Here is a 12,376-nt window from a genome sequence, read left to right on the forward strand (position 1 = left end):
ATGCAGCATGTCGCTTACCCGGAAGAAACCCTCGAAACAAGGGGTGGCGATGCGCCTAGATTATGTTTGTTGTCAACGTGATCGTCCTCCTTTCTCAATAACCCTAGGTACATATTTATAGCCCGTAGACTTTCTATCTTTGGAATAAACCTAGTTGTGTACGACTAAACTCTATCTCTTAATTCTAAACTGAAACGTGACCTACCATAATGTACAGATACACGGGCAATCTAGGCCAAACTCCCGCACGAGGCTGATTCAGAGACACTTTATGTGCATGTCCTCTAAGCCCATCTCAATCACGGCCCATCTTCTGATTTGGCTAAAATCTGGTGATAACAGCTACCTGTACAAAAAAACATATTTTGAAATGTCGAATTTTTTCGATAAAATATTCTCTACATATACATGTCCATAATACATGTGTGTTCGTCAAATTTCACGGAAAACAATATTTTTAATGGTCTATATTTTTTCAACAACAAGAATATATTAATATCGGAGATACCAATTACACCTAGCCTCTGCAACAACGCATTGCCCTAGTGGCATTATGGATACACACAGCCAAAAATGAAAGAAGAATTACAGAAAAAGAAAAGTCTCGCTACAGTGGTTTAATCCTTGAAATAGCATCACCAATACCACCAAAACAGCACCATAAGTACAACTTCTTCAAAAGCGGCGTCTCCAAGAAGGGAACAGTGCACAAGCGTTGTCGTCACCAGATCAAAGATCTGGATTTTCACCCTGAAGAAGGTTCTGGCTCACAAAACAATGCCTTCAACATGGTTATTGCCAGGCACAACCAATAAAGGCCAGACCTTGAATTTTCACACTCAGAGGTAAGACTTTGGTCTTCTCCTATGTAGTCGTCCCCACTTGCATGCCGCTGCTCCAAGTCATGAAACACCTAGCCAACTCCTTCTCGCCCCAAAGATTAGAACCTCCATTGCTAGTCCTCAAATCTCGGCCTTCATGACATTCTCTGCTAGCACCATGGAACGAGAACATGCCCAATGATATTAACAGCCAGCAGAGCTTCGAAGCGCTCCCTTTGAAACCAAACAGCCAGAGTAAAACACAGGTGTGCCCGACCGAATCCCACCCAATCCAGCAGTCTCCAGGCGTGAATCGCCCATGGAAGATCGCCGGCAGCGCCTTCCGGAACCCATCATTCTAGCCAGATCAATGGGGACACACCTCCGGCAGATCATCATCTTGACGCAAGTTGGAATCCTAGGACCGCCGCCTTTATTCAGGTCGTGCCCCCACGCCGGCGACCATCCCAGGCTGACCAAGGCTGCCGCCGGAGACACCAAGCGTAGATCGCGTAGTCCGGAGACACCACACACGCATGGGCCCCACCGCAGCCAAGAGCCAGCCCTCCACCGCCGGCCGCCGAGAGGCAAGGAGAAGAGGACCTAGGGATTCCCCATGCAGCCCGCCCCCACCACTCCCTCCGCCGCCGACAGGGCACATCACCGCCTTGTCGTCCATCATGATGTCGCCGAGCCGAGGCCAGGCGCCGCCACCAAGTTCCCCGACGATAGGGCCGCGCCCTGGCCCGAGGAGAACGACCCGCGCTCGACCCCCACGAGCGAGAGGACGAGGGAATCCCCGCCGCCGGCGGCGCCGGCCAGGCTTTGCCTAACCGCGCCCCCTGGCGGCGGCGATGGAGGGGAGAGGGAGAGGGGGGAGGCGGCTGCGGTAGGGTTCCCCCCGGCCGCCACGCAGGGGCGGCACGGGAGGGTTATGTGAGGGAGGGAGCGATCTCAATCCGATTATAATGCATCTCTTAATGGTCTATATAAAAAGGAGAAAATATATCTTGTAAACAACTTATTTTCTTCTATAAAAATATGCATGTCTTTGGCATTGCTCTGAAAAAAGAACGGAGAGAGCAAAAGACAACATGCATTCATAAACGTTTTTAAATTAAATAGAATTACGATCAAGACAAAGGGAGCACACATATGAAAGATTCCCGACAATCAAAACACTTAAAAATGGAAAATACTTCGGATCAGGCGGAGGTTGCATCGACAGGAACCTCCGGGTTGACCGCCCACCACGTGTCCCTTTCGTGGCTGAACGACCACGTCCACCACAAGGCCACGCCAACCTTATCCTCCGAACCTCTCCCTCATCCCCTTCTCTTGGTCTTCATCTCATCTCACTGCTCGCGACGGCGCCCGCGCCTGCACGCTCGCCGCGTCGACGCCGGCTGTCTGTCTACGCTTTAGCGCCGCCTCCTCTCCTCCTCCAGCCGGCATGGCGCCGTCACTGTTGAAACAGGCGACAGTGCCTCTGCCATCTCGTAGGCTTTGCTGCCCCAAGCGGCAGTGACCTCTTAGGAGCCATTGTCGGCGCTGCCTCCTTGCTGCCTGTATCAAAGCTCCGAGGAGTCGCCGTTGATGCCGCAAGCTGGCGACGCCGCAGATGCTATCAGCCATAGCTCATGCTGCAAAGCTTGCGGCGATGCGCCACCGGAGCTTCAAAGGTGCCTCGCCGTAGCAGTAAATGTGTGTTGACAGTACTGCAAAGGTGAGTCGGCGGAGATGCAACGGTGCGCCGCCGTGCGCCACCGGGGCTGCAAGCAGCGAACGCCGGAGCTGCAAAGGTGTGTCGTGCACCTGCAAGTAGCGAACGCCGGAGCTGCAAAGGTGCGTCGCCGGAGCTGCAGGCGGTGACGCCGGAGTTACAAAGGTGCATCGCCGGAGATATAAGCGGCGCGCCGGAGCTGCAAACGGTGAACGTCGGAGCTACAAAGGTGCGTCACTCTAGCTGCATGCGGCGAACACCGGAGCTGCAAACATGCGCCGCCAGAGCTGCAAAGGTGCCTCACCCGAGCTGCATGCGGCGACCGCCGGAGCTGCAAAGGTGCGTCGCCGGAGCTGCAAGCAGCGACCGCCGGAGCTGCAAAGGTGCGTCGCCGGAGATGCAAGCGGCGGATGCCGGAGCTGCAAAGGTGAGTCACTCGAGCTGCATGCGGTGAACGTCGGAGCTGCAAACATGCGCCGTCAGAGCTGCAAGCAATGAACGTCGGAGCTGCAAAGGTGCCTCACCCGAACTGCATGGGCGAACGCCGGACCTACAAAGCGACGAACATCACCATTGTTGGCGCCACCTCCTTGCTGCAAACCCACCGCCCGGCACCGCGCGCGGCGCTCCGAAGATCATGCGCGGAAGCACACATGGGCTTCCTGCGCTCGAGGAGACGACGGCCGGACTGTCCTTTTTACTCTGCAATCTGGTGCGGTGCTGGGGTCCACCTACGTGGGAAGAAAGCGACTTGTGCCTCTGTTCTAATCCAACGGACGCGAGCGCTCCCTTTAGAGTGATCAGACGGCTACGGAGGCGGAGGTTCGGGGCTTTCAAACCTCCGAAGGATTATCAGCGCTCTCCCTTAAAAATGATAACATAGGGCAAATAACACAGATGCGCGCAGTGGCACCGTAATCTTACTAAAACAAAAGGCGTAAACCGAGAATGCGCTAAAGCTCCTAATAGACGGTTCGGAGAGGAGAACGTCGAGGAAGATCACACCGATCGAGTATCCATCATGGATGAATGCTTCCGACAAGCGGAAACATGAGAGTTATATGAGGCGATTGGTGGCGAAGTGGAACGCCCAGAACCCCAATGCGACGCCGCTTGTGCTGGAAGAGCTCACGCAGGAGCAGCGGGCGTCGCTGAAACAAGAGCATTTGGCCAGGGAGAATGAGATTGGCGAGGCGTACGCAGCCAGGATGAAGGAGGAAGACGCGAGAGTGGAGGAGGAAAGGGATCCGAACCAAGACAACGACGACCGGCTTTACCAACACTACCGAGAGCATTGGGAGTGGAAAACAAACAAAGAGTTCGGCTCCTTCGAGGACAGGAGTAAGTTCATATCTATAGTGTACGCCCTGGTTACTTCGGTTCTGGTATTGCTATATGATGATATCTTATTTATTTTCATGGATTGATGGTTCCATTGCTTCTCTCCTTTTACTACATGTACACATATTCTGCTATGTTCCTACTATACTATTTTTGCCCTTTCTAGATACATAGAGGTGATGTGACTGATCAAAATTTCCTAGCACTGCATACGTAGGCTGATTATCTCTTTACCAAATTGAAATCTTCTGTCACTATATGCAGCTCGGATCCCTGCTATGTGCTTCACGGATGATCCGATGCCTCGTATCAGCAGGACCATGCGTTCTATGCAGATCTTTTCAGTCAAAGTCGAGAAAGTAGGCGGGGATTTACACTGGCCGCTGGATGTGTTTGGTATCGTTGCTGTGAGGGACGACCTGGATTACAATCGAAATATCATCTTTGAGCGCAACAGGGACAACTGTCAAACCCTCAATGAGCAGGTTCATATCCCTTACCATTCATAAACTTATGTTACTTAAATTAGAGAAATGTCTACAGCTCTGTTTATGTCGAAACTCAAAAAAGTTAATGGGAATTGTCTGGAAAATCAGTTGCATGCCATTTTTTTATTACAAAGTAGATACAACGGAAATAACCATTATGTCCCTCATTCTGTTTTATGATACTGTATTATTTTCATTGTACTTGATAGTTTCTGATGCTTCTTGTGAGGTTGGCAGCATAATGTATTCGGAATTTTGCAACTTATCAGAAAACAATTGATTTATACGTGGCTTGGGTTAATGTTCTTTGAGCTATGTATCAGACAGAAACATATTTGCCTTTTTAATGTTAATAATGCATTTGGGCTAATACTTTGTGCTATCATTTGTGGTACGCCCCTCATATTGTTCTATATTATTCTTGGTGTTTTGCACTTATGCAATTTCAGAATGTAAGATGCTTTAGTTTACTCCTGTAGTAAAATCTTCTTCAGTGTCGGAACGAGGGCAGTAGTTTACAGCCATGGCATGTGTTAATGTTCTTTAAGCTTCATCTGCACACCTTTTAAACAGAAGGCCATACGGCCCGGCTTTATAAATAAAGCCCACAAGGCAACAAGTCAATATAGTCTTACAACGCACACACACATAACTCGCCCAAAGGCAAACCAGGTCAGTCCCAACCCATGACATGGAAAGAAGCGAGGGTGCGAAACAAAGCACACCTAGCCAACACAAACACACACACCACTACCACATAGATAGATAGATAGAAGGAACCATGGTGTATCGCCTGGGTCCCCGGCTACTCAGCTCGCAGTCTCGCGTACAGTCTCCTGACGTCGTCCACCGCCGCGTCCAGCATCGCCCGATCCCTCTGTCTGACCAGAACCCTCCAGCACTGCATATGTATCAACATTTGGTAAAAAACATCAGCCGGGTGACCGATCATCTTTCCTTCAATGGTAAGCTTGTTGCGGATAGTCCATAAGGTCCAGTACTGGGCTGCGAACGTGAACCAAACTAGCCTACGCATCGGACCGTAAAGGCCTTGGGCGATTGCAATGAACTCCCCCGGCCCTGCGGGGTTCCAATCACAGTGGAGGAGTTCCCTAACTCCAGACCACATCAATCTGGCGATGGGGCAGGAGAAGAAGATGTGATTGCAATCCTCCACCTCCTGACAAAGCGCACATCTCCCATCCGAAGGTCCATGTCTTTTAGCAACTTGTTCACAAGAGGGAAGGCGTCCTCGGATTAGTTGCCACAAGAAGACCCGGATTTTGGGGGGAACCCTAGTGCGCCAGGCCTCTTTGAAGCAGGTAACCGACGCCCCCTGTGTCAGTGCCAAATAGACAGACTTGGCAGTGTAGGACCCTGAAGCGTCGATGGACCAGGAGACCGTGTCCTCCTCAATCCCTGGCTGCCATCCCATGGCCTCCCGACAAAGGTTGTCCCATTCAACCACTTCAGCCGTGCCAAAAGGTCGCCGGAACTCAACTCCCCATTCCCTAGGGTTCCCCTCCCGAGGTGCCGCATCAGCGACCGAAATAAGCGGGTCAGTACAGCAGCTAAATAGGCGAGGGAACCTAGCCATGAATGGCCCCTGGCCCGTCCACCAGTCCAACTAGAACCTCGTGCGTCGCCCATTTCGAGCACCATGTTTGGCTCCCAACTTGAAATACCATTTTATTTTATGTATGGAATTCCAGAATTGGGAGCCTTTAGTGGGGACTGTACCATCAAAGAGGTCCCGACCCCTCAGGTACTTTGCACGAATGATGTCTGCACAAAGACCCTCGGCGTCCTGGTAAAGTTTCCAAATCCATTTGAGCATCAGAGCGATGTTCATGAGTTTGGTATTGAGGATTCCCAATCCTCCGAACGACTTAGGCTTACACACTGTAGCCCAATCTACCATGTGGTACTTCCGTTTGTTGCCCACACCTTCCCAAAAGAAGCGGCACCGTGGTTTGTCCATGGCCATGTGCGTACTGTCAAAGAGCATGTACAGGCTCATGGCAAACTGCGGAAGGCTGGAAAGGCATGAATTGGTCAGCTCTAACCTGCCTGCCGAGGCAAGGAACAATCCTTGCCAGGGGTCCACCCTATGCCCAATCTTCTCCGGCAAGAAGTTCCAATCCGCCACCCTAAGCGGCTTGTCACTAATAGGTAATCCCAAGTACTTAATCGGGAACTCCCCCCTTTTGCAGTTGAGCATACCTGCAACCTGGTGTTGAAGCTCAAGGGTGACCCCTGTCACGACCACTTCACTCTTGTCGAAGTTGATTTTGAGCCCCGACATATTCTCAAAGCAGAGAAGAATAGTCTTAAGGTTCGCAATTCCTACCCCCGTAGGTCTGATCAACACCATAGTGTCATCCGCATACTGAAGATGAGTAACCCCCCTGGGATAAGGTGCGGGATCACACCCTCAATGTGTCCCGCGGAACTAGCCTTTGCCAGAATGGCAGCAAGCCCATCGACGATGAAGTCAAAAAGAATCGGGGAGAGAGGGTCGCCTTGCCGAACTCCCCTAGCGTTGCGAAAGAACGGCCCTATCTCACCATTGACATTGATGGCAGTATGGCCACCCTTGACCAACTGCAATAACCGGTGGACCACCCTCGCTGAGAATCCTTTCTGTAGGAGAATCTCCTGAAGGAAGTCCCAGTTGACTCTGTCATAGGCCTTTTCGAAGTCTAACTTGAGGAGCAAGCCCTCTTGCTTCCCCACCCTGAGTTCATGTGCAATCTCATGCAAGGCAAGAGCACCCTCATGCAGACATCTCCCTTTGATGAAAGCAGATTGGCTCCGATCAATCGTCCTATGCGCAAGAGGAGCTAACCTAATCGCGTACGCCTTGGCCACGAACTTGAAGATGACATTAATGAGCGCAATAGGCCGAAACTGAGTGATCCGATCCGCCCCCTTAACCTTCGGGATGAGCGAAATAATCCCAAAATTAAGGCGAGCGATGTCCACCCTCCCTAGGGCAAAATCGTTCAAAAGCATGAGAATGGGAGCCTGAAGGGTGCCCCAAAACCGCTTAAAGAACGCCACCGGAAACCCATCCGGGTCAGGCGCCGAGTCCGGCTTCATACTAGCGAGGACCTCATCCAACTCGACGGCCGAGAAGGTGATCTCAAGGCCCCAGTTCTCCTCGGCAGAGATCCGTTGTTCCTCGTCCCAGAGGTCCGGGCCAAGGGAGAAGACCCTCTCCTCCCCCTTGGACCCCATCAGACCCTGATAGAACTGGTAGATATGATCCATCAGGGCCCGCTGCTCATCCACCTCTCCATCCGCAGTGAGAAGGCGAGGGATAGAGCATTTGCGCTTGCGACCATTCGCAATGGCATGGAAGTACGCGGTGCACGAATCCCCCTTAAGGGTCCACTGGGTCCTCCACCGCTGTCTCTAGTACTCCTCCTCAACTCGGTCCAACGCCACCAGCTGATCCTCGAGGAAGTAGCGGAGGGCCCAGCCCTCCTCATCTAGACCGTTAGTATCAGCCACCCGGTCGAGGTCCTCCACCTGGCGCAGCAGGTTGGAACGGAAAACCCTTTTCTCCCTTCCCAGATTGGCTCCCCAGCCTTTGAGGAATTGGCGAGAATTCCTCGAAGTAAATTGCCACATCTCGACGGCGCACCGGTGAGGTCCGCAGTCAGCGATAAAGTACCGGAGCTTCTCCCCCATGAGGTCCCCAAACCCTGGCACCCCAAACCACCAAGTCTGGAAGAAGAATCTCGACTGGCGGACTAGCGTGCCTTCTCCACTGCACAACATCAGCGGGGTGTGATCAGAACCCACCCTAGTGATAGCCGTGAGGGAGCACAGCGGAAAAGCAGCTTCCCAGGCCGGAGAAACCAGCACCCTGTCTAACACACACTGCGTGGGACGGAGGCGCCGATTCGTCCAAGTATAGCGAGCCCCTGCTCTCGTCAGTTCTCGAAGGGCCATAGTGGCGATAGCCTCATTGAACCTCCTGACCCTGGGCCAGGAAATACTGTCGTTACTCTTGTCACTCGCTGCGCGAATGAGGTTGAAGTCACCCCCGACCACCACCGGGTAGGGTGCCTCTTCGACAGCCTGAGTCAATTCTCCCAAGAATTCCTCAGTGCGACGGTGATCAGCTGGTCCGTAGACCATGAAGAAGCACCACTTCATTTTGTTCGAGCACTGGAAAATCGAGGCCGAGATGAAGAAGGTCCCCTTCTTCCATTGTCCGACCTCGAAGCTTTCATCCCGAAAGCCCAGGAGCATCCCGCCCGAGTGGCCAGCCGCAGGAACCCAATCCCACGCAAACTGGCCGCCCACCTCAAGGCTGCGCAGCTCGGGCGCCGTGAACTCTGCCCTAATAGTCTCCTGGATAGCGACAATGTCCACTCTATGTTGCTTGAGGTAATTTTTAAGTTGGCCTCGCCTCCCTGGCTCGCCAAAACCCCGCATGTTGTAGATGAGAGCCCTCATGTCTGAATACCAGAGGTCCCACCGCGCCCCTTGCGCACCGTCAACCGGGGTCGGCGCTCCCTAGCGCGCACCCTCAGGCTACGAAGGGTAACATTATCGCCCAGCGAGGCTTGGACCCCCGAGTCCGAATCCTCCAGCACATCCTCCGACGCCACAGATGGGGCGTCATCCAACACAGCAGCAGCAACCACCCCAGAGACATTGGCCTCCCTGGCCAGCCTCTCCTGCTCATCCCGCGCCTTCCGCGCGGCCGCAGCCGCGAGGGTCGCCTGGGCAAGCTCCTTCGCCCTAATCTGCTGTGTTGAGGTGTGCAGATGTTCGCATCTCTCTTCGGTCATCTGCACACCTCAACACAGCAGATTTTCATTTTATTTATGCTACTAGTGCAACAACATCAAAAACATCAAAGCCTTTTGTCCCAAGCAAGTTGGGGCAAGCTTTTCTTATAAAACCTTGGGCTTCCCATACCTGTGTGATGGCCGTTACACCAACGTGCGTGCAGGCAAACACGCAGAATTAGCTGCGCCGCCCATCAAGACATGCCGGCACGCTCTCCTGATCAGCCGTAGCCACCAGATTTCATGTTACTAGTGCATTTGTTCAAATATCTTCTGCTATAGTTTATCTTATATACATCACATCATTTATGCTATGCAAATATATACTTAAATCAGTGGTGTTAGTGTGTTGCTTGCAGGATCCATATTTAGTACTAACAGGTCCTGTCCGTGCTCCTGTGAGTATGTTTGGGCCTATGCGTTTGGACGTCATCCTGAAGGTGAGGCGCACTAACGTATCCGAGGACAAAGTTCTAAGCCTGATAGGCGAACGCTATGAATGCTGTGAATCAATCAATTATCAGGCGAGTAATGGAGAGAGTGCCCTCAGATCGTGTGTGAGCAGTGAGAAATATAAAAGCAAGCTCAGTACACTGGAGCTGACATGTGGCATCGTGGTTAAATCCATTGAGGCCACAATCAGTGTCCGTATTGTTGAAGGGTCATGGCCAGATGGATTCAGCGGGCAATTCACTGCCTTTACTGCTAGTGTCAGTCACATGAGGGTGTCGCTATTAAAATTTGGAGATGGAAGTGTGCCTGTTTCTGCCGCCGCTGATGGTACCTTGGAGCTCTCACGGCGTGTGGTTTCTGTTGAAATATTTGGGGAGCTGCGAATCTGTGCATCAGCGCGGAATGGCAGCAACAAGGTTGAGCCTGAGGTGTCCTTTCAACCTTTGAAATCTGGTAGAAGCTCTCGTCCTCTTACAGTTGGCTCGTGTGAAATGGAAGTTACCGTTTGCTGGTCTCTTTTCCCGTTTCGTTATACCACTGGCTGCACTTCTTCAAGCAATGGTGTGGCAAGCAAGGCTGGGTGAGGTGATAGTAGGTGGTATCTAATGACAATAACTTCAATCTAGCCTCTTAACAACCTGTGATGCAAGCTTTCCATTCAGCATTGTTTGTCCTACTTAGAGGGGCCTGAAGAAATTGTCTCTCAGCTCTCGTCCTTTGTTTCCGTTAACACCAAAAAATCCCCCTCTAGCAGTCATCGACTTTTTTTTTTGAGATCCCAATCATCAACTTGAGGGGCATCAAATCCACCCAGGGAGGATGTACCTTTTGGGGTAGATAAGAACAAGCGAATGATTTCTGACAATGGCTTTGCCTTGACCTTGTGTTGCAAAACGATCAGAAAAGTTCGTTGGTTTAAGAAAAGGTTTGTTGGTTTACACCAGTGACGCCGAAGCATCGGCATTGGGCCGGATCCCTTTGTACTGCCTACATTCCCCAGCTAGATGCAATTAACAGTTAATATGTCTCTCTGATTGTTAATCTACATGACTGGTGAATCAGAATATTCTCCAGAAATGGTGGGGAGATGCTCTGAGAAGTAAGAAATTCCATGGACATATACTAGAAATTTCCAGTTCAACCCTGCTATAGTACTACAAGACATTTGACATCTGCAAGAATTTTGCATGTGCATGTATGTTTGTCTGCAAATAACTACGCGTGTATGTGCCTGCAACTATTTCACGATTTGGTGGTCATGATCATATCATGAGACAAAACTTTGTGCCAAAAAATTGATCATTTTGTGGCACCCTGTTTATGGAGTTCCTGCAAATGAAGATGGGGGACACTTCCTTTTTCTGTTGTCAAGTTTGCTCCAAATAGCCTCTGCGATGTTTTTTTTGTGTTTTCTTTTGTCGGAAGGACAAAACGAGAACTACTATGTCATCACTTTGGAGAAACATTGGACGGCGGAGAGCCATCTTAGTACCGTGTTATACAGTTGTGATGTGTGAAGAAGTCATCAGATAAGCCTTTCTGAACTTTGCAAGTATGAGTTGCTCTTGGAAAAGAACACCAGGTTCCTGGAAAGTTTAACCATTGTAAATGTTATCCTTGCTAGAACTAAAAAATAGTCTGCTTTGTAGTTACCTCCTTGGTCTGATAGTACAAGCAAGATGGAATAGACTTTTCACCTAATAAAGCGTCTCCGTTTTTCTGTGATGGAATGATTCTGCTGGCACCACGAAGCTAATAAATTATGTTTGTTGATTTTTGTCATCGTAGGCATTACTAAAAGATCTGTGAAGAAAACATGAGAACCTAATTCTCGTCTAATTTGGATAGCTCCTAAGGGGCGCAATCTTTACTGAAATGTTCATATAAATATTATTATCTGGAAACTGACAAGAGCTTGGCTATACTTGTTCTAGAAAGCAAGATTTGCACTGATCTCTTTGTCCAGGCTGTAAGTCTGTAGCCCACAGATCTAAAGGAAGGTAACTAAGCAAGACTCTTGCCGTGTGGAAATATAAGTACAAAGATTGGTTAGTATGTTAGAATTGCGTGTGGTCGTCATGCGCAGAGCTCCACTTCTGGATGCAGTTCGGCGACATCGGCAGCGCCACATACTTGCGCCAGTCTGGGTGAGAGCGCGCGCCTACCCTCCACCACAGTGCGGTGGTCGCCTGATCGGTGCCGTGCTTGTGAAGACTGCTGACTGCAGATTATCACATCATGCAACATACTTACTCCGTTCCATAAGTATGATGACACAGAGGAAGTGGAACATTTTCTTGCTCAAGTTCTCGGGTTAGTGTTTGCTTACTCAAGAAAAAGATACCACGGCAGATAGACTACCATGCCTTGCTGTGAAAAAAAAAAGCTCAATTGACGGGTGCAACCATGTCAATTTACCAAGATTTGAAAGCATGTTAGAGTTGTGTGTAATCATGCTAATCCGAGAAACCTCTCCTGTTTGCTCTGTTTCTCTCTCTGATTACTCACTTCAGTCCACGAGTCTCGTCACATCACATCAAGCGTTTTGCAACGAGTCAGGTAAAATCGATGAAAAGATGACACGTTAGTATTCGTTCAGGAGAAGTAAATTATCCAAGTTGCATGTATGTTCGAGACAGTGTGGTCGCCCAAAATGAATACCGAACTTAGTGCCGCAAATTTTTTTTTTTTTTTTTTTGAGAACGTGCGGCGTTTTGTAGACCAAGGCACCAAGCTATATGT

General features: G+C 50.4%; 1 protein-coding gene across 1 annotated transcript; it reads left to right on the top strand.

Moving 5' to 3' along the window:
• Window positions 1-2,193: 2,193 nt before the first annotated feature.
• On the top strand, window positions 2,194-11,241 carry LOC127312745 (uncharacterized). The gene is made up of 3 exons (XM_051343293.2): window positions 2,194-3,885; window positions 4,150-4,370; window positions 9,541-11,241. The coding sequence occupies exons 1-3, from the start codon at window positions 3,570-3,572 to the stop codon at window positions 10,216-10,218; spliced, it is 1,215 nt and encodes a 404-aa protein (XP_051199253.1). The 5' UTR covers window positions 2,194-3,569; the 3' UTR covers window positions 10,219-11,241.
• The last annotated feature ends 1,135 nt before the right edge of the window (window positions 11,242-12,376 follow it).

This window comes from Lolium perenne, chromosome 7 (assembly GCF_019359855.2).
Source record: "Lolium perenne isolate Kyuss_39 chromosome 7, Kyuss_2.0, whole genome shotgun sequence".
Lineage (NCBI taxonomy): Eukaryota > Viridiplantae > Streptophyta > Magnoliopsida > Poales > Poaceae > Lolium > Lolium perenne.

Bases quoted from the DNA above. Each gene is read 5' to 3' on its own strand.
- LOC127312745 (XM_051343293.2), top strand. From the start codon at position 3,570: ATGAATGCTTCCGACAAGCGGAAACATGAGAGTTATATGAGGCGATTG. The intron at 3,886-4,149 runs GTAAGTTCATAT...CACTATATGCAG, and splicing joins CGGCTCCTTCGAGGACAGGA to CTCGGATCCCTGCTATGTGC. The intron at 4,371-9,540 runs GTTCATATCCCT...TGTTGCTTGCAG, and splicing joins GTCAAACCCTCAATGAGCAG to GATCCATATTTAGTACTAAC.